This window comes from Pseudorasbora parva, chromosome 9 (genome assembly GCF_024679245.1).
Source record: "Pseudorasbora parva isolate DD20220531a chromosome 9, ASM2467924v1, whole genome shotgun sequence".
Lineage (NCBI taxonomy): Eukaryota > Metazoa > Chordata > Actinopteri > Cypriniformes > Gobionidae > Pseudorasbora > Pseudorasbora parva.
Window position 1 is genome coordinate 28,326,068 of NC_090180.1, and position 20,653 is coordinate 28,346,720.

Consider the following 20,653-nt stretch of genomic DNA (forward strand, 5'->3'; position numbering starts at 1 on the left):
GTAACGCTAATTTGACGCAATTGACAGGCGACTCCCTTGAACGCTATGCTGAGACCTCCCGGGTCCAATTTTCTCTCGATTTACAAATAGTTGGAAACATTTGGAATATTGTAAGTACTTAACTGAACAAATATATAACACTGACCTAGTGGTTTTTGGAAATATTTTACTGCAAAAATACTACATAGTGCACCTTTAATATATTTCATTTTTTAAATCGTAAAAAGCTTTTTACTATGTATGGAAATTGTTACAGAGAACCGAAATTTGACTAGGATTAGTACTGACTATGAACAGAATAAAGTTAAGTCTCTATTAAACTGTCATTATTAGATACCTGTAACATTACTGAATTCATTCATTAACATATCGTTAAGGTCAATATAGACTAAAAACCTTAATAAATTATCCTATTAATTTCCTAAATCCTCAGCTTCTGGGTATGTCCCCACCAATTTCAAAATCAAATGCCCTTGCAGACTACTGAAATTTTGGTACAGTGACATCCCTGGTTCAGTGTGTATGTCAGTCAGAGACTAGCTCTCACGCAGGAAGGGCTGTGGTTTCCTTTCGCCATAGGAAAAAACACAACACGCCTAAATCATGCTTAAGATCCAAGTGAGGTCGATCTGTCTGTCTATAGATTTGTAAGTATCTTTTTTTAGTTGTATTACTTCCTCCACTGTAACAGGTCACTACATAACACAAGAGATAACAATGTACCTAAAGCACTCAAGTGAGACCATTATTGATCAAGTAGCTGGTCATTATTTAACAACAACAAAAGGAACCTTCATTAACACAGTAATGTAATACTGTGGTGAATCAGTATGTTCACCAACATGAAGCTGATTCCTGCAGACTGTCACTCACCCTACACATCAATGTCTGTATTTTTCTCTTCTGAAGAAGGTAATGTTCTTCAGATCTGAGGTGTTGTTGTTTGTGAATAGGACTGGGTGTCATTTTAAACCTTTGCTGACAGTAGTGCTGTAAATTGGGCTGCTGCACTCCATGAGGCGTACCTTGGGGTCCTGACCCACATACTACTGCTGCTTTTGGGTCAGATCTTGCTTGCTCTGTCTCAGAGGTGAAAGCGGAAATGTTGCTGCATAGTTAGTCAAGAACATGCATAACATATTATACATTTGTTTTTCTATGGCTGATGTAAACTCAGTCCATTTAGAGCATTGCTGAATTAATCAAAGAATCTTTCACGTTAAGGCAGTTCCCAATCTAAACTACTCTATTCTACTCTTTTCTAACATTTACTGCTTAATTGTTATCTTTATTAGTACTGACTGCTGGAGTATGCTCTTTCTAGCATCTGCTGCTTAATTGTAATCTTTTCTAGTGCTGACTGAATCATTATTTTGATCGTAAATAGTAGATTTTATAGACTGTTCTATAGACTGCTCGTAAATAACTCCTGAATTCTGCTCGTAATAATAGCTGCTTAATTCTACTTATTATTAGTGACTGCTGAACTCCACTTTCTCTCATCTTTCACTGCTGAATGTCACTCCTTTTTTAGTTCTGACTAGAAAAGTTCACTCATTACTAGTGCTGACTGCTGAACCACTTCTAACTGCTGATCTAATCTTTACTAATACTGACTGCTGAATTCCACTCATTAATAGTACAATCTGCTGTATTTTGCTCTATATTAGTACTGACTGCTGAAGTTCACTCATTACTACTACTTACTGCTGAATTATGTTCTTAACTAGTACTGACTGCTGAATTATACTCATTACTAGTACTGACTGCTGAATGAATCATGATATTAACTAATACTGACTGCTGGATTATGATTCAACTAACAGACTGCTAATTTATTTTCTTTACTAGTACTGACTGCTGAATTCCACTCATTACTAGTACTGACTGCTAAATTATGATCTTAACTGGTTCTGACTGCTAAACTCCATTCATTACTAGTGCTGGCTGCTGAATCCCACTCATTACATACAGCATTACTGACTACTAGTACAGTCACTGCTGTATTCTGCTTTATATTAGTACTGACTGTTGAATTCCACTTGTAAGGCCGCCCAAATCGTCCCAATGGAGGCTAACGATCGGCGGGTGAAGTTCGCTGCGCGTTCGTCTTTTCAGCGGGGAAAAGGGGATTTTATTCCAATTCCTCGTTATCTGACTCCATTTAATTATAATTTAGAATTTGGGTTAGAATGCCAATTGGTTATTTGGTCATTCATTTTTAATAGTTTAAGAACACATTTAATTATTCCGTTTAACCCTTTGTTGAAATTATACCCAACCTGAATAATTCCAGAGCAAGTCAGAATCCATCAAAGTGTAACAATTTATTTAACAGTCAGGTAAATGTATAAAGCCAATTACATAGTCAATTCAAAGGTAATCCATATAAAACATCAAATAGTCTGAAGTAAAGAATGAAATGTATACCTGACTTCTGAAAACTACATAATGCTGGCTATCTTGAGATATCCAACATTACGGGCTGACCGATTTAAAGTGTCAAGCCCTGAGCTCTTTGCAACATTTCCTTAAATACCCAGAAACAAATGCACAAACTCTTTCAAATGTAAACACGAGTGCACAATGGGAATTTGCATTGATCAAGACTTGTATTGATGTAAAGGCCAAATGGCTGAAAGCCACACCCACCAAACTAAGACAAGATATCTTTAAACTCTTAAAACATTGATTATCTTTTGGTTAACTTCTGTGGAGTTGAGATATTTGTACCAGTCGCACTGAGACATTTCAAACGATATCAAACACATATAATACTGTATCGTGTGGATTGACATTGTAATATAGAGATTTTGTGTGTATTTTCAGGTGATCTCAGCATGAGACAGGGAAGGAATTGGGGGAGACGGGGTATATAGGGAAAGATGTAGATTAGCTGATAGTGAGGTGAGACTTGCGTCTCCAGTGGTGTGTGAGGGACAGTTCAGATGTTAATTTCCTTTATTTTCTCAGAGAGTCCTTGTTCTTCAATCAGACATTTCGGCATATACTAGTTTTTTCAGTCTTACAGTTCCACCTCTTGATCCCAATGGGTCAAACTCTGGTGGTCCTATGGGATCACTGTTAGACGTTGGTTCAATCCTTGAGATGACGAAATTGTCTTAGCAGCTGCAGAGCCCTTTGGAAGGTTCTTTGTTCACCTGCAGGACACCGTCTCACCAGGTTTGTGTAGCTTGAGTTTCAGCTGGTGGGTGAATGTGTTCAGGTGTTCTACCTGTAGCTCAGCACAGCATATTCATAGAGTCAGTCTCGGACCTTGGTGAATGTTCAGTTAACGTGTCACTTCTTCATGGGGAAGCTTCTGCTTCTGCACCTTCCCGATAATCTGACTCTCCTTGTGTAATCCTCACACCTCCAATGGTGTGGTTCACTGGGTAGATTTCAATGGGTGGAAGGCTTCTCCGTAGTTGACACCTGAAAAGAGTCTTAATGTCCACTTAACGACTGAACACTGATGAACTTAAAGCCATAGAGAAATGCATAAAAACATACAATGCAAGAAAACAAAAATAAAAAACAATGTGGGTTCACGTCAGCAGTGCGATTTGGTACACCTTCTCTCAAATGTTTTTTAAGGTCATAATTGGTGGGGTGGATTAAATATATTTAATCACCTAATTCTTCACTATCACTGGAATAAAGTGAGAGTGAAATTTTAGTAATCTTGGTCTGAATTACTTAAAGAAATGTAGCAAAAAGTCAGTGCAGTTTATATATTTAAATAGATGATATGCATATAATAATAACATCATCAATAATATTCAATATTCAATCACAATTATGAAGATATACATATATATATATATATATAATAACCACTGTGTTTGTTCAGGAATCTTCCAATGCAATTAAGGCAGATCTAAATAAGTTTAGTCATTCAATAATGGAGATTGTGTATTCCTTGTCACAGTGTGTGTGTGTGTGTGTGTGTGTGTGTGTGTGTGTGTGTGTGTGTGTGTGTGTGTGTGTGTGTGTGTGTGTGTGTGTGTGTGTGTGTGTGTGTGTGTGTGTGTGAGAGTGAGTGTGAGTGAGTGTGAGTGAGTGTGAGTGAGTGTGTGTGTGTGTGTGTGTGTGTGTGTGTGTGTGTGTGTGTGTGTGTGTGTGTGTGTGTGTGTGTGTGTGTGTGTGTGTGTGTGTGTGTGTGTGTGTGTGTGTGTGTGTGAGAGTGAGTGTGAGTGTGTGTGTGTGTGTGTGTGTGTGTGTGTGTGTGTGTGTGTGTGAGTGTGTGTGTGTGAGTGCAGCAGGCAGGCTACATCAAAATCGATTACAGGATCAAATTTTAATTTTTGTAAATTGATTGAAGTGCTCACACTTCAGCTTTATCTACTTTGATAATATTTCTGTTATTAGTGATGTGTTGACAAATCAGGGGCCCTCTGACTTTCCAACCACATCAATAACAATCAGAAAGTTTAAAAATTTTGAATTTCCATAGCAGGTCTGTCTTTCTGCTTTAGAATTTGCCTCATCAATTTGTGATTAGCCTTGCACATGTGTAATACAGTGTTTTCCCATGAGGATGTTGTGAATAGCGTTTGCTATGTGTGTCTTTGTGATACTGTCATCATGTGACCAACTCTACTATCCTGTGTGTGTGAAGCTATTTGGATCTGTTGTTGTGAAAAGATGGACAATAGATCTTTAGTGAGGTAACACTTTTGGACTCTATGCCATCTTTTATGTGTAGTGTACAACCTGGATAGATTTGATCTGTTTCAGGTGATATGAGGGTGTAGTGAAGGAGGTGTGTGTTCTGTGTGGAGATGGGTGGAGTCTTATCAATAACAATCTGTGTTGCAAAATTTAGTTCCAGTGCTACACTGGGAGATCATGTAATACATTTTGTGAAGTGTGAATGACCCCATTAAGTGTTTTCGCACCCATCTCCCTCATTCCAGGTTGTTCTGACAATTCCATTGTTCTGGCTCTGATGGGGGTGTTAGCCCCATCCTGGTGTCTATCCTCCAAGGAATTGCAGTTGTCAACCTGAGACAGAAATAATGCAAAGAGAATCACAGTTAATTCTGACATTATCAACAGCTTCAGTCAGATGTGGACTTATTTGAATGGCACTATTATGCCTGTTGCAATTTTCATCCTGGCTGTCACATGAAACAGAGTTTCATCGGCCAGGTCTGAGTTGTTGCTGTTGTTTTAGTAAAGTGTGTGACACCTTAAAACTGTTCTTACAGTCGAGCCTTCACAGTCTGCTGTGAGCATTAGAAACCCCAGTTCTGCTGGAGAATTTTTCTGGATTAATCAGAGCTTTTATCGCTCATACTGTCATGAATTCCGATGGGTTGGTTCCCATGGCTTTATTTTCCAGTTGCTCTCTTTACAGTCAGATCTGTGGGCAGAATTGATTCACCTGTTTTGGTGTTGTCTGCTTTGAATTTTGTTTTACGGTGTCGCACACACATTTGATTATTTGAGGTCTCTGTGACCTGTAAAAAAATTGAGGTACTTCTGTGGTGAAGGGTGAATTGGTTTGCGATTATCAGTGCCACACATATAGCTGTGTTCTTGTAAAGGCAAAAGATAACAGCATAACCCCTCCCTTTTGGCACTGGGAATTAAACCAATGCAACACAAGATTAAAATCCAATACATTTCTTTATGCATTACCTCAATATTTCATCTGACTCCATAAACTAAAAGGTTTCCAAAGATTTTTAATAATTTATACATTTGAGTACGTGTTTGATTAATCTATTTAACTCTTTTCTCTTATTGGACTTGTTTATTCGGTTCTCACCGTCGCTTAGGGTCCTCGCACTGGCCATTTATTATGCGGGCCCACGATCACAAACTCGCCAGTCTTAGTCATGTAGACAGAGGTAATTGACTATACTATTTAGAGGGTTGCCCACATGCTCACTCATTCTAAAAGTATTTTGTTTCGTCCCCATAGACTGTGTACACTTAAATTAAAGCAATGTTATCTCTAGTCAGAGGTCACGACCACTACTATAGCTATAAGTCGACCGATACTTTCTCTAATAGTTTTGGTATGATCGTGTCATGGTTTCCCATGTACACTTAGCTAGAGTAACTTTACTTTAAACAGAGGTAAGGCTCACCCTATTTAGGTTGGTCGAGCAACATCGTTGTCCTAAACGGAAATTCCCTTTTTAGCCTTCACAATCTAAGTACACTTGAACTAATGCTAAGCGTTAGACGGAGCTCTAAAATCTCAATTGGCGTGCCCCAATGCTCCGCTCAAAAGTAGTTTTAGTCCGTTTCTAACCTGACGCAGATTTGCGGTAACGAATGGATACAACGTAATCTACTAAAGTCCATAATTTCAGATTAAATTAGAATGAAATCAAATGTAACAATCCATACATAATTTGATCTTTCTCCTAATGCCCTGCTTGGCAATTATAATACAATGTATATTATGTTTTGATTTATAATACAATTATATTATATTAGAAACAATATAAATTAAATAATATTATTTCTGGTTCCTGAAGAGTCTGTGGAACAGCTCATTTGTGTTCTTTTCTTCAAAAGGCAATCATTGCTGCACCATCATGTTCACCACGTGCACAACAATGGTCAGGCTTAAAGCCAATGGGCGACTCTGTTGTTGTTAACACTGAAGGAACATGCTGAGTGCATCACCAAATCTCTGTTTGAATTCTGAAGAAGTTTTAGATTGCATCGCGTCAATACATTTGAATATGAAAAAGACTGTGGTTCAGGCTGATGCAAGCACATTCACTCATCTTTTGAGATTACAAATGCCTATTTGCTTGATTTAGTCTATTTAAAGACTAATCTGCATGGCGGCACAATGGTAATTTTAACTGTATTCACAAAATGTGATAGATTTAGTTTGTTACTTATTGGGCGAAATGCTCCCATTGAACAGGGAGAGAAAGTCTGTTCTCCGAGTGGGCGTGGTACGCCCCGTGGGCTCGCTGAGCCACTCAGAACATTAACATGCGGTTTCTTAACAAAAATACAGTAACAACATCACTATTATTCTGTATATCAGTCTCTTAGATTTAAATTCTTACCACCTCTTAATCATTTCTAGTCACGAGTAATTTGCTGCGTAGCAATAATATTTATAGCCAATTCTGATCAAACAAAAAGTTCTTAACTTTTAAATGTTACATCAGCCTGTTTTCCTACTTTGCTTTTCATAAACAAATATAAACATTGCTATTTATCAAATCACAAATGTATTCCAGTTGTTTACATACTTAGAGTTCTCATTCTATTGTTTGCTCGTTCTCACCGTGCGTTGCTAGTTTGTTGCAACAAAGCTAATAAAACAATAGAGAAAGCATTTAGCTGATTTAAAAAACGTTCTAATTTGCAACTCTACGCCGACAAGGAAATATTTTAAAATTCATAACACGAGTTTCAATTCCTCTACTGCGCTGTCGCTATCATGTCCCTGATATGTGATTGTATCTAAATTCTTAAACCCCACCGGATTGCGGTTCCGGTCTAACATTGGGTATTCCGACCCATTCTATTCATGTGTCTATATGGGATGCGTCTGTTTTTCCCTAAACATTTCTAAAAAGGCAAAAAGAATTTGACTTACCAGAACAGCTGAAGAAAGAGAAGTTCAAACCTCTTGTTGATTTTAAAATCGAATACTTCGCTGAAAAGACGTTGCTCGTAAGAGAGTTGCAACATCACGGAGGCTGGTCACCATTTTGTAAAGCCGCCCAAATCGTCCCAATGGAGGCTAACGATCGGCGGGTGAAGTTCGCTGCGCGTTCGTCTTTTCAGCGGGGAAAAGGGGATTTTATTCCAATTCCTCGTTATCTGACTCCATTTAATTATAATTTAGAATTTGGGTTAGAATGCCAATTGGTTATTTGGTCATTCATTTTTAATAGTTTAAGAACACATTTAATTATTCCGTTTAACCCTTTGTTGAAATTATACCCAACCTGAATAATTCCAGAGCAAGTCAGAATCCATCAAAGTGTAACAATTTATTTAACAGTCAGGTAAATGTATAAAGCCAATTACATAGTCAATTCAAAGGTAATCCATATAAAACATCAAATAGTCTGAAGTAAAGAATGAAATGTATACCTGACTTCTGAAAACTACATAATGCTGGCTATCTTGAGATATCCAACATTACGGGCTGACCGATTTAAAGTGTCAAGCCCTGAGCTCTTTGCAACATTTCCTTAAATACCCAGAAACAAATGCACAAACTCTTTCAAATGTAAACACGAGTGCACAATGGGAATTTGCATTGATCAAGACTTGTATTGATGTAAAGGCCAAATGGCTGAAAGCCACACCCACCAAACTAAGACAAGATATCTTTAAACTCTTAAAACATTGATTATCTTTTGGTTAACTTCTGTGGAGTTGAGATATTTGTACCAGTCGCACTGAGACATTTCAAACGATATCAAACACATATAATACTGTATCGTGTGGATTGACATTGTAATATAGAGATTTTGTGTGTATTTTCAGGTGATCTCAGCATGAGACAGGGAAGGAATTGGGGGAGACGGGGTATATAGGGAAAGATGTAGATTAGCTGATAGTGAGGTGAGACTTGCGTCTCCAGTGGTGTGTGAGGGACAGTTCAGATGTTAATTTCCTTTATTTTCTCAGAGAGTCCTTGTTCTTCAATCAGACATTTCGGCATATACTAGTTTTTTCAGTCTTACACACTCATTACTAGTACTGACTGCCGAACGTCACTACTAACTTCTTAAATCTGAATCTTAACTTGTACTGACTGCTGAATTCCACACATTAATAGTACAGTCTGCTCTGTATTCTACTTTACGTATATCAGTACGGACTACTGAATTCCACTCATTATTAGTATTGACTGCTGAATGTCACTTCTAACTGCTGCTCTGTATTTTGCTTTATATTAGTACTGACAGTGACTGCTGAAGTCCACTCATTACTAGTATTGAATGCTGAACGTCACTCCCTCTTTTCTAGTACTGATTGCTGAAGTCCACTCATTACAGTCTGCTGTATTCTGATTTATATTAGTACTGACTACTGAATTCCACTCATTCCTAGTAATGACTGCTCAGCTCTTACAGCTAAATTCCACGTTCCATAGTCAAAGGGCATTTGCTAATGTGGAAGACAGTAATTGATTTAACTCAGTTGATTTCTTGTATAGAGCAATGCACTGTCAATTTAGCAGTGTGAAATGTGATGTGCGTCTGAAGCAACATCGGATATGTTGTTGAACAGGGAAGTCAGGCTCATATTTTTCTCTGTTTTGCAGGAAAACCTCACAGCATCGAGAGCTCAGAGCGCATCCAGCTCTCTGGAACATATAACGTACGGAAAGGAAAGCTGCAGCTACCGGTGAACCGTTGGAGTCGACGGCAGGTGATTTTATGTGGCACCTGTCTCATGGTGTCCTCAGTGAAGGCCAGCCATACAGGCAAGATGCACATCCTGCCACTGATCGGAGGAAAGGTACTGAACCCAGGCTTATCATCCTGCTCATTAGGCAGCATGTATGTGATCCTACAGCCATCCCTCCTGAAGTGCACTGGGCAAGAGTAGTCAAAAAATAATTTATATTCTTCTGCATTTTTGTAGTTATCTATGTGTGGTTTAAAATTATTGATCAGAACTAAATGTTCGCATAGACATTGGTGTAAGTCAATTTAAATGTTTTAAATAAAACATAAATGCAGTGTATATATATATATATATATATATATATATATATATATATATATATATATATATATATATATATATATATATATATACACATTATTAAAATAATAGTCAATAGTGTTTAAGGTAATATTTACAGTGTTCCTTCACACTTTATATTGCCTGTGTGTGTTGAACACTAGGCTAAATTTATAAAGCATCTTTCAAAAAATCCTGGTTACTTTAACAGCAAAGAACACTTAAAACGAGAGTTCAGTGAGAGTACAGACATAGTGGACATTGGTTAGTGTGTTGTAAAGTTTTATGGTGGTTTTGAGAGTTGATGAAGTGCTAAACAAACAGAGGTGCGTTTAAAGTCTCGTACTCTGTCAGTGTTCATTAATGCTGCTAGACTAAATATTGAGTGCTGTCTGCAATGCTAAGCGTCTCTACTGCTGTTGCTCACAGTTTGAGTTCTCGATGTAAACAGACCTCTGACACTAATAAAGATAATGTGTTTTCACCCCACTGCATGGGAAGCATATATCTCGTTCATGTGCAAATTTGAGTGTGTTTGTGATGTGTTCAGGTGGAAGAGGTGAAGAAACACAGTCACTGTTTGGCCTTCAGCTCGGCAGGACCTCAGAGTCAGACCTACTATATCAGCTTCGACAGCTTCACTGAACACCTGCGCTGGCACCGACAGGCTGCTAAGGTGTGTGTGTGTGTGTGTGTGTGTGTCACCGCCTCTCTCCTTCTACCTTGTACAAATAAGATGACCTGACAAACTAGAGCTGATCCAAATTGGATGGAATTAGACTTTGATGCAGACCATGATCCTGGATTTCTGGTCTTTCTGTCATTGGTAAATGTTCAAAAATTATGGAACTACTGTGGTACTGTTCATTGTTTTTGTTTTGTTTTTCTTTCCAAATCAGCGACTCTAGGGCTTTGGGTTTAAATGCTGCTTTATGTCTGCATAAAATTCAAACAACAAATATGTGTAATAAGGTTCAAATATAATACTAATAATAATTTATAGGTTGACAGACAGTCTCACCAGGAATTCCAGGGACTTTTTTTCTGATTGCTGTAGCTTTTCACAAAAATTGTGGTGATAGTTTGCACCTTTTTTTGTGTAGATTTGCAGTAAAAACTCACCAGTAAAATAATAATTTGGTATTTATGTAGTGATGCACCAAAATTGTATCAACTGAAAATATATGGCTTAAAAAAAACTACGAATTTCTCTAAATGGTGATGTTTGATTAGTGCTTCTCTGATGAGACTCTGATTTCTCGATTTTAATCGAGTCTTTTTTTTGAAGATCCAAGATTTTTTAGGCCCCGTTTACGGTTTTAAAATAAAAACGATCATCGTCTACACTGGCATTTCCATTGTGTTTCAGAAATGATCTCTGTCTAGCCTGACAAGTCAGACCCACATCAAGATGTTTGGTCTAGAAACTCACCATTGACAGGGCTCAATCCGAGGGGTGGGATCAGGGATGTAGTGGAGGCTAAACGGCCGTAAACGCCGTTTACGCACCTCCCAAAATTTGGAAATAGCGTTTATCCACCTCTAAATTGAGTTTATCCATCTCTAAATAGCCTACAGTTCCTAAGCCATTTTAAATTAAGCTTATGTCGTTTTAGTTTCATATTGTTCATTTTCATTGGTTGTTTGTTGTACAGTTAGACGAAGTCTTTCATATTGCGCTGCAACTGTCAGTGAGAGTAGTGGGAAGTTCGGATCATTTTACTGACTCGGATCTTTGAGTCTCGTTCAGCAAAATGAGCCAATCTTTTCTCTTTCCGTCTCTATGGGACTGACAGGAAGAACAAAAGACTCGGATCTCACCTGTCGATTCAGAATCAGAACGATCAGAAGCCATATGTTGTGTAATGCATGCGCGGTCAACACAAAATGAACGAATCACTCTCTGAGACAACTCGGTAGTCCCCAGTCATATTAAAGATTCGTTCAAAATGAAGAAATCATTCATGAACGACACGCAACCAAGATTCAAAAAAGGATCCGGCAATTTTCAAAATGACATAATTATCCATTTGTAGTACATTTAATCAGCTTGTGACACTTTTCAATCACTTTTCAAGTGGACAAAGAGGCACTCTGGACATTGTTGTGATATTAATTAATCACAGGCAGCTGGTTTATTGTAGAGAGCATGTCGAAACCCTGTAAAAAAAAAAAGCTGTAATGATGCAGTGTATTTTGTGTTCAAATGGAAAATTTTTGGTATTATTGTTTTTTTAGTTTAGCAAAATCATCTGTTAATGTCGGCAGCCATTAGGCTAAACACTTGTGGAAACTACAGTGCAACTTACATTGTCTATCTTCTGTTAATTACAGAAACTGAGTTTTCTTTAAATTAAAATATGTGGCACCAAATTCATCCTTCTGTCGTTAATCTGCACCTGCCTCATTAGCAATTGGCAAAAACTGTAATCGACAACTATTTTGATAATCGATTAGTCGGCTTGAGTAATTTTTTAAGACAAAAGTAACATTCTTTGATTCCAACTTGTTTAATGTGAATATGTTCTAGTGTGTTCTCTCATATGTGCTCATATTAGCCACCTCGTAAAATTAGTACGAATTGCCGTGAGATCGGGCTGCATACACCGGTAGGCAGTGACCCACCTTACCGTGACCACGATGCGGTCACCCAGAATTTATAGTTTACCCACCTCTTTTTTTACCACTGGGTGGGATACAATGTTGTCTTTCAAACTCCCTCTGTACGCAATTGGATAGCGCTATAACCAACCAGAGCAACGTGAAGCGGAGCTAGTTGACAGATTAAACTTTAGCTGTATCCGGTCGGCAAAACTCTGAACGCATCTTCCCTTTTAAGAATGACTTCAGTGCCGTTCTTTGGTCAGAGAAAAGCTCAACTCCAAGTCTTCCAGAGTCGCGGTCAAAGCTGATTCGAAAGACCGCTGTTCACCAGCTTCTGTGTTTACTAGTAGCACACAAGTGCAACTCTGCTGCCCCACCCACCGACTCTAAACACAATGTGATTGGCCTGACCAGAGTTTAGTTTTTACAACTCAGAAGTTATTCAGAATTGCTAGACGACACTTGCGGCAGATTAGATTTTAGATTTCTAGGCTATTCTCTGTCTACACTGGACCACAGAAAATGCAGGTCACATGACCCTTCATTTATACTGGGCATGCGCATACAAGTGTAAACACTAAACAGTTGCCTCTTGTGCATGTAGACGGCTGCAGTATTAAACAATACAGTGTTTAACTGCACAACGGGTGCTAAAAAGGACCACAAAGTCAGCAAAGCAAGCAGTTTATGGTCGTCAAGGCTGGTATGTTTCAGAGCCGTTAAGAGACATTTTTGTTTAAAACAAAAATGCACTGGTGTAAACGGGGCCTTAGTCTATACTGTTTTCAGTTGATGTTGACATTATTTGTATATCTGTAACTTTTAAAAGTCTCTGCTTTCGGATACTGTTCTGTTTAACAGTATTCAAACAAAAATAAATGACGTTTGGCGCTCCTTAATGTGGCATGACAGATTGCTGTAGTGCCTGCTAAAGTTTAAGATCCCCATCAAGTTTTTTTGGTTTTTAGTATGAATATGTTGTTAGTCTTACTGTTATCTAGAAGCTATAGTGTGCTCCAAAAGAATGACTAAATTCGCATTTTGAAGATGTAAGAATTCAAACTTCTCTTTCACTTCCTACAATATAGATCAATGATTTTCATGAGATCGTGATTTACTGTCCAATCAAATGCTCTCTACAATCTGAAGCCCACCCCCTACATTAAATCACTTGTTCACACATTTACTATTTTCTACATGGTTAATGGCACATAGTCCACAATATAGGGGATAGGGAACGATTCAGCTAGTGTAAATGTGCTTTCCATTGGGGCGAATGAAGTCGGTTTCAAGTTATGGTCAACCGCCGCAGCACACACAGTCTGCTCTGGTCAAGAGACACGAGAGCACAGAGCAGATCATATGATCGAGTTGGCACATACCACAAAAAATATCGGACTCATTTTAATTTTGCACAGAATGTTAGATTTTAAAGTAACATGGAGAAGATCAGGTAGAAAACTTAAAATCCAGCATTTTACTGACCCTCATGTGCAAAGCAGCCCAGTGTACATTAATACACACAAACATGTTCTGAAAACATTGGGTTGTAATTATGGGGCGTGTTTCACCCGAACCAGGAAAGACCTCAATTGGATAGACCTACAACCAATCAGAGCAACGGAGTGATGCATAACGTTAGTTGTCAAATGTCAACAGAACTCAGCTGGACTGTGTTGCCAAGTCTGCGGTTTGCCCGAGGGCTGTTTTCCATGTCTGCGGGTTAAAGCGAACTCAATTATGTGATATATAGACCCAGGAATACGAATTTTAGCAGGCAACCTTGCCAAAATAACACATTTTACCCCCAATTTGCCGGAGAACCGCTTCGGAACGCTCTGGTAACATTACCAGGCAACGCCCTTGACACCAGCGGGATATTCTGAGCACGTAACATTTCTAGTGGGGAATGAATCTTGACGACTGAACGATTGAAATGTCAGGGCTTATTTACTCACATAGACTACATTTAGTTTGGCAAGACAATCCTCTTTTTAAGCTTTAAAGTGTTATCAACATAAGTATGTCTGAAACACAGCTGGCCTGAGGATGTTTGTTAAACATTTATGTTGTGACTCATGTGACTCCGTTCTCACAGTGCGGTGAACTTTGCCCAGTGTCATTTTTCTTGCAGTTAACTTAAATGTATCTGATGTGTGTCTGTTTCAGCTCTGAACATACTGTAAAGGGCTCATGGGAAATAAACTCTGGTAGGATCTGGCACACGTGTATTTTTCTGCGCATGGACTTCAGACCTCTGTGCTTCTGTAGCACGTTTGCATACACAGTCTTTTACATACTGCAGCACCTTTAAAGAGGCCTGACATAGAGCTGTTTAGATATTCCCTGCACTCTTCATTGGTCTGATCTAAGCTACATGTGCCCTGAAAATGACACCTCATCATTCCATCACAGAACGAGTGTGAAAAGCCCTAGTTGGGAGTCCTACTTTAGCACACTTTACTATGAACGAACCATCCTAAACAAACGCAAGTAGGGCAAGCCTGGCCAGCCTATTTTACTGCGCCGTTCTCAGAGACAACCTTGTGCCGTGAGAGCCTTCCTGCCCACCGGGAACCTCAGATTAGAAAAACCTCACAAGAGGGAGGAAAGAGCTTTCAGGCTGCTGTATTAATGTGATCATGTCATGTTATGAGTGACATGTGCTGTATTAATAATGAATGCTGTTTACTAAGTCAGTCGTCACTCGTGAATGATACTTTACTAAGTGACCAGGCAGTTGCTGTTTGTATATAAACAGGCAAATACTTAAAGGCGGGGTGAAATGCTGTTTCATGCATACTGAGCTTTTTACACTGTTAAAGGGGGGGTGAAACACTCAGTTTCAGTCAGTGTCATGTCAATCTTGAGTAACTATAGAGTAGCATTGCATCCTGCATATCTCCGAAAAGTCTTTATTTTTTTTATAATTATATAAGAAAGATGCGCTGTTCCGAGTCTTTCCGAAAAAAGCCGATAGGGTGGGGGCGTATCGTGTGGGCGGAGCTAAATAATGACGAGTACGCGTCGCTGTTATTGTGTTGAGTCGAGTGCGTCGTAAAGCTGTGTCATCCCTAACAGCGGGAAAAAACTTTATTCAAAATAAAAAAAATGGCTTTTAATCAGATACAGCCATACATCTATGATCCGGAATCAGACCCAGAGGCTGAAGTTGAACAGGAGCAGCAGCAAAAAACGACTAGAGCAGGACGTCTCTATGTGGTACAAGTTATACACTAACTATATAATATGCTTAGCGGCTTGTGTTATTTACATATTTATACTTGAATTATATCGTCGTATTTTTTGTCTTTGAAGGTGTACATGTGGGAAGTGCAGTTGTGCACGTGTGCACGTGTGCGTGTGTGTGTGTGTGTGTGTGTGTGTACGCGTGGTTTGTGTAGACAATTGTAGTAAGCGGACTGGTTTTGCACGGCAGGCTAGTGTTTACATAGAAAGACATGGAATAGTAGCGCATTTGAATAAAGAAGTGCGCTTATTTAGTTCAACATATTTCCCCACTCTTTGTGTATTGTTGTTTGGAGTGCTTTTACAATACACAAACATAAAGTTACACATATAGTGGCCAGCTAAACAAATGTACACGCACTACACATCGCATGCTCCATTGATCAATTAACTATACGTGATCATGTTTGGGCTACTTGATGGGCATAGGCAAAAACACAGACATTTGAAGCAGTCTCACTCACCGCCTGCGGTTCTAACGTTGGGACCTTTATCGTGGGGACTGCTCCATCCTTCAGCATTAGGCGATCGGAAAATCCGGCGTCGAACTGGGCCTTGTTTATGAAACAGTCGGCACCGAAATGCAGTGAACAGACATAAACCTTTGCGCAACTCAGTTGCTGATCCGGAAAAGCAAATTCCATCCACTGTTGCCTTAACGTGGGGTTTTTTGGCAATCTGTACAGGACTGTCTTGGTCTGGCAACCAAAAACGCACTTTTTTGGTGACATTGTTAATTTCTTGAAGTCACATCACCTGTGTAGCGCAGCCTACGAGCCAGCGCTTTGATGGGCGTAGCCTGTTGCTTTCGCACTCTCCCTCTCTCTCTCACGCTCTTCCGGTAGAATTGTCCGTACGGCCCATACAAGGAAATTCCGACCTATTAACGTCAAGTGGACCCATGATCGAAAAAAACTTGCCGAAACGTATGACTAACCGGAAGTAGTATTTTTGACAAAGAAATACTCCCATCAAACGTCCACCTTAACTTTTGAAACTTTGTCTATGTTTAGTATGGGATTCTAAGTCTTTAACAGTCTAAAAAGATCAGTATGCATGAAACAGCATTTCACCCCCCCTTTAAAGACTTGGATTCCCATCCTAAACATAGACAAAGTTTCAAAAACTAAGTTGGACGTTTGATGGACTATTTCTGTATCAAAAATACTCCTTCCGGTTTCTCACAAGTTTCGGAGAGTTTTTTTCGAGTATGGGTCCGCTTGACGTCGATAGAGCGGAATGTCCTTGTATGGGCCGTACTGGCTCTTCTCCCAGAAGGGTGCGCGCGACTAGATGCACGCCGCCCATAAACACTGCTCTCAGGTGCAGATCCACTCATCCGTGCAACACGTCTGTCGTGCCGCGCTCCACTTTGTTCCTATGGGTGACATCAAGCGACTTCAACATTCAACATCATTCCGGGAATACAGCACTGCATCTGAACCGATTTGAACGCAGAAATGACGGGAAGCGTCACAACATACGCTTCAGTCGTGTCGCAAAAGTTATCTCCATGGTCACTGCTATCACATGACTTCATGATATCAACAGTTACCAAAGAAGTGTGTATGTGACGGAGCGGTCCCAGTGATAAAGGTTCACGGTCCTGCTTTGAAAGCAGGCGGTGAGTAAAACTGCTTCAAATATCTATGTTGTTGGCTATCGTCGCGTAAGTAAACATCAGTAAACAACACAATCGTGTATAATGTTAGTTAATTCATCAATGGAGCATGCGATCTATGGTGTGTTTAAATACATTTGTTTAGCTCACCACTATAGGTGTCAGTTTGTTTATTGTAAAACCACCCAAACATAAACCTAGAGTTCTGATAAAGCGTGCTTCGTCATTCAAATGTGCTAACGGTTACTCTATTGTTGTTCTATGTATAATGTTACACTAGTCTGACGTGCAAAACCGTTTTGCTTGCTACTGCTAAGGTTTAGTCGCATACAATAGTCCATAAACCGAATCATGTCCTCATAAACTGCAAGTAAACACACACAAATGTTGACAGGCCACTAAATACAGTACATACCACAGAGACGGACGTCCTGCTGTTGCTGTTTCTCCTGTTCAATTTATTTCAGCCTCCGGATCTGATTCTGGATCATATATGTATTAGTTGAATCTGATAGCCATGGTTTATTTAAGGTAGCGTTTTCTTCTCCACCCTTGAGGACGTCACCTCTTTGTGTGCGCTCGTCATTCTTTAGCTCCGCCCACACGATACGTCTCCTGGTGCTCGTTTTTTTTTCCGGAAAGACTCGGTACAGCCTATATATTTTTTATAAATATAATAAAACTAAAGACTTTTTGGAGATATGAAGGATGCAATATAGGTACTCAAGATTGACATGAGCTTGACTGAAACTTCACCCCCCCCGCCCCCCCGCCTTCCAAAATTCCCGTTTTTCATATGTTTTTGAAGCCTTGATTGTGTTTACAGTGTGCAATATAACATGAGTTCATGTTTCGTGTGTAAAAAAAACAAAACAGTATTTTTCACACAATTTGCTTATCTGTATACCGCTGTTTTCTTTGTCCTAAAAACGGCCTGATGATTTATTTGTTCTATGAAGCCCTTCCTTCAGATATACGTAACGAGATCTGATTGCGGTTCCTGTGTTGTGATTCGACAGCAGCTTAGCGCACGTTGCCCGGAAAGGTCATGCCTCTTACCGGGAGATGCACGCGCTCATTGTGCACTCTTCTCCACGTGGGAGAGCAACACGAACACGCCCCCTTATTGTGCGTATTTTTGTGGGCGGAGGGTTAGTCAGCAAACTGTTCTAGTGATGTCATTATATCCCTGCACTTCCTGCTGTAGTCCAACCGTTCACTGTAGGCTTTGAAAGGAAACTTCTGTTAAAGGGTTACTTCAGCGATTAGCATATGGCTTTGTATCAGTAGAAACCCTGGAGTATATTCAAATGATTGTGCTTTCCCCCCTCATATCCCCTGAGACAAGAGATTTATGCATTTTATTTCTGGAAAAAATCCTCCTATGATGCAAATTGACGATATTTGCATCATAGGAGGAATGTTTGGCCAAAGGCTAAAGACTACAGCCAGCAGAGGGAGCACATTTCCGCATGTTTTGAACTCGCGCATGGGGAATGGGAGATTACACTCAGAGCTCAGCTCGCAGCTGCAGGCACTCATTTAAACAGAGCTATGGTGAGCAATGTAAGTCTTTTAACTTCTCAAATTAATTTCTATGAAAGTTAAGCTTGCAAAGGCATGAACTGAAACGCGCCAGACTGAACTCGCGTTGTGAATGTATGCTGTGAGTGTAGTCGCGATTACCTCAGCTCTCATCACAAGAGCTCATCAGCTCATTTATCTCACTCCTGCAGTTAGTGCTCAGTGCTGTGATACTCACGCGGTGACTCACTCATTATATTGAACAGACACGTTTAGTTTTTAATTGTAGTGTCTTCTCTAACTCAGTCACAGTAATCAAGTTTGTGGCTTTGGGAATGGCCTCACAGGGCAGCGAAGCATTCTGGGAATTGTAGTCTTTCAATCCCATGAGACAAAAATACATTTTCTGTCTTTTCTCAGTCTAGAAGGCACCAAATTGTAAAATAAATTCACATTTCTACTACATTGATGACCCAGTTTAAATACAGATTCATCTTCCCAGCGCTGAAGTACCCCTTTAAATAAAATATCTCGCTTGGCATTAAACTTAAAACGTTATAGTTTTACAGGTATTATTTATGCTCTAACAGCAACTGTTACACACTACACACTAACTAAAGTTTGAAAGATGTGTTCGCGAAGGACAGGACCTTTAAGAGTCTATGACCTGGATTATTATTGCAGAGATTTTTATGTCTTCCAACCCTAATTGATGTAGTGTGTAGCTTTTCATTTATTGCACAACCATGTAGAAAGACACATTATGGCCAAATTCCAGGATGACAATGTCATTATTCATCAGGCTCAAATTGGGAAAGAAAAGTTGGGAGGGAACATAAAGAATAATTTTCACAAATGAATTGGCTCCTTTGAGTCCAGACCTTTAATTCATTGAAAGTCTTTGGAATGTGCTTGAGGAGACTTTACTGCTGAACTCTTGCATTGAAAATACAAGATCGATATAACATCACAATATGTATTTCCATCAAGAGGTGCATACATTTTTGGTCAAGATCTCCTATTCCTCCCTCCCAATCATTCTTTCACAATTTGATCCTGATGAATCTTGACACTGTCATCCTGGAATATGGCTATGATGTGTCTTCCTAGATGGTTGTGTAAGAAATGAAAAGTCACACACTCCATCAATTAGGGTTAGAAGAACTCTTCATAAATAGAACATGCAAGAAACATAATCATCCTGCAATAATGGCATAGACACTTAAGCATTTTCCAATTTACCGTATTGCTCTGAATATAAAACAATGTTTTTTTTTATTTATTTGGAAATACATCTGAAAAAGGGGAGCCGAATTACATTCGGGGTCTAGGTGTACTCACACTAGCCAGTTTGAACCGTGCCCGAGTGCGTTTGACCACCAAAGCGCGGTTCGTTTGACTAGTGTGAGTGCTCCGAACCATGCCCGGGCGCGGCTCGATTAGCCGGCCGTGGCCCGCTTGGAAGAGGTGGGCCAGAGCGCGGTTCAGTTGGACTCGGGCGCGGTTCACATGCAGTGTGAGCGCTAACCGTGCTGGAGTCCGTAATCAAAGCTGCACAGTCCTTGCTGCACTTCAGCTGGTACCTTGCAAACCTCCTCATACGAGCAGCACGATTACGTGAACATTTTCGCGCTACTAAGGCGACACATCTGTTTAACAACAGGCTGTGAGAGGGCTGTGGACCAAACAACACAAAATTATCCACAAAGAAAACAAAGCAATGGACATGGTGTTCAGACTCAGAGAGCGCCGCTCTTCCTGTTTATACCGAAACCGTCGCACCATAATGACATAAGCGTGCTCCGGCACGAATGCTGAAACCCTATGTGAGTGCAGGCCAGAGGGGGAGTGGGGAGGGGGGAAATCGTACTCGGGCCCGGTTCATGGCAACCGTGCCTAGTGTGAGTACACCCTAAACTTTTACATGTAAATAATATACCTGCAACTATAGGTAGCATC

General features: G+C 39.7%; 1 protein-coding gene across 1 annotated transcript in view; it reads left to right on the forward strand.

Annotated features, from left to right (window-relative positions):
• phlpp1 (PH domain and leucine rich repeat protein phosphatase 1) overlaps positions 1-20,653 on the forward strand; it is an 82,287-nt gene that overhangs the window by 26,990 nt on the left and 34,644 nt on the right. The window contains exons 2-3 of the mRNA XM_067452161.1: positions 9,272-9,468; positions 10,247-10,372. Of these exons, the coding sequence (XP_067308262.1) occupies positions 9,272-9,468; positions 10,247-10,372 (323 nt within the window). The remainder of the gene's footprint in view (positions 1-9,271; positions 9,469-10,246; positions 10,373-20,653) is intronic.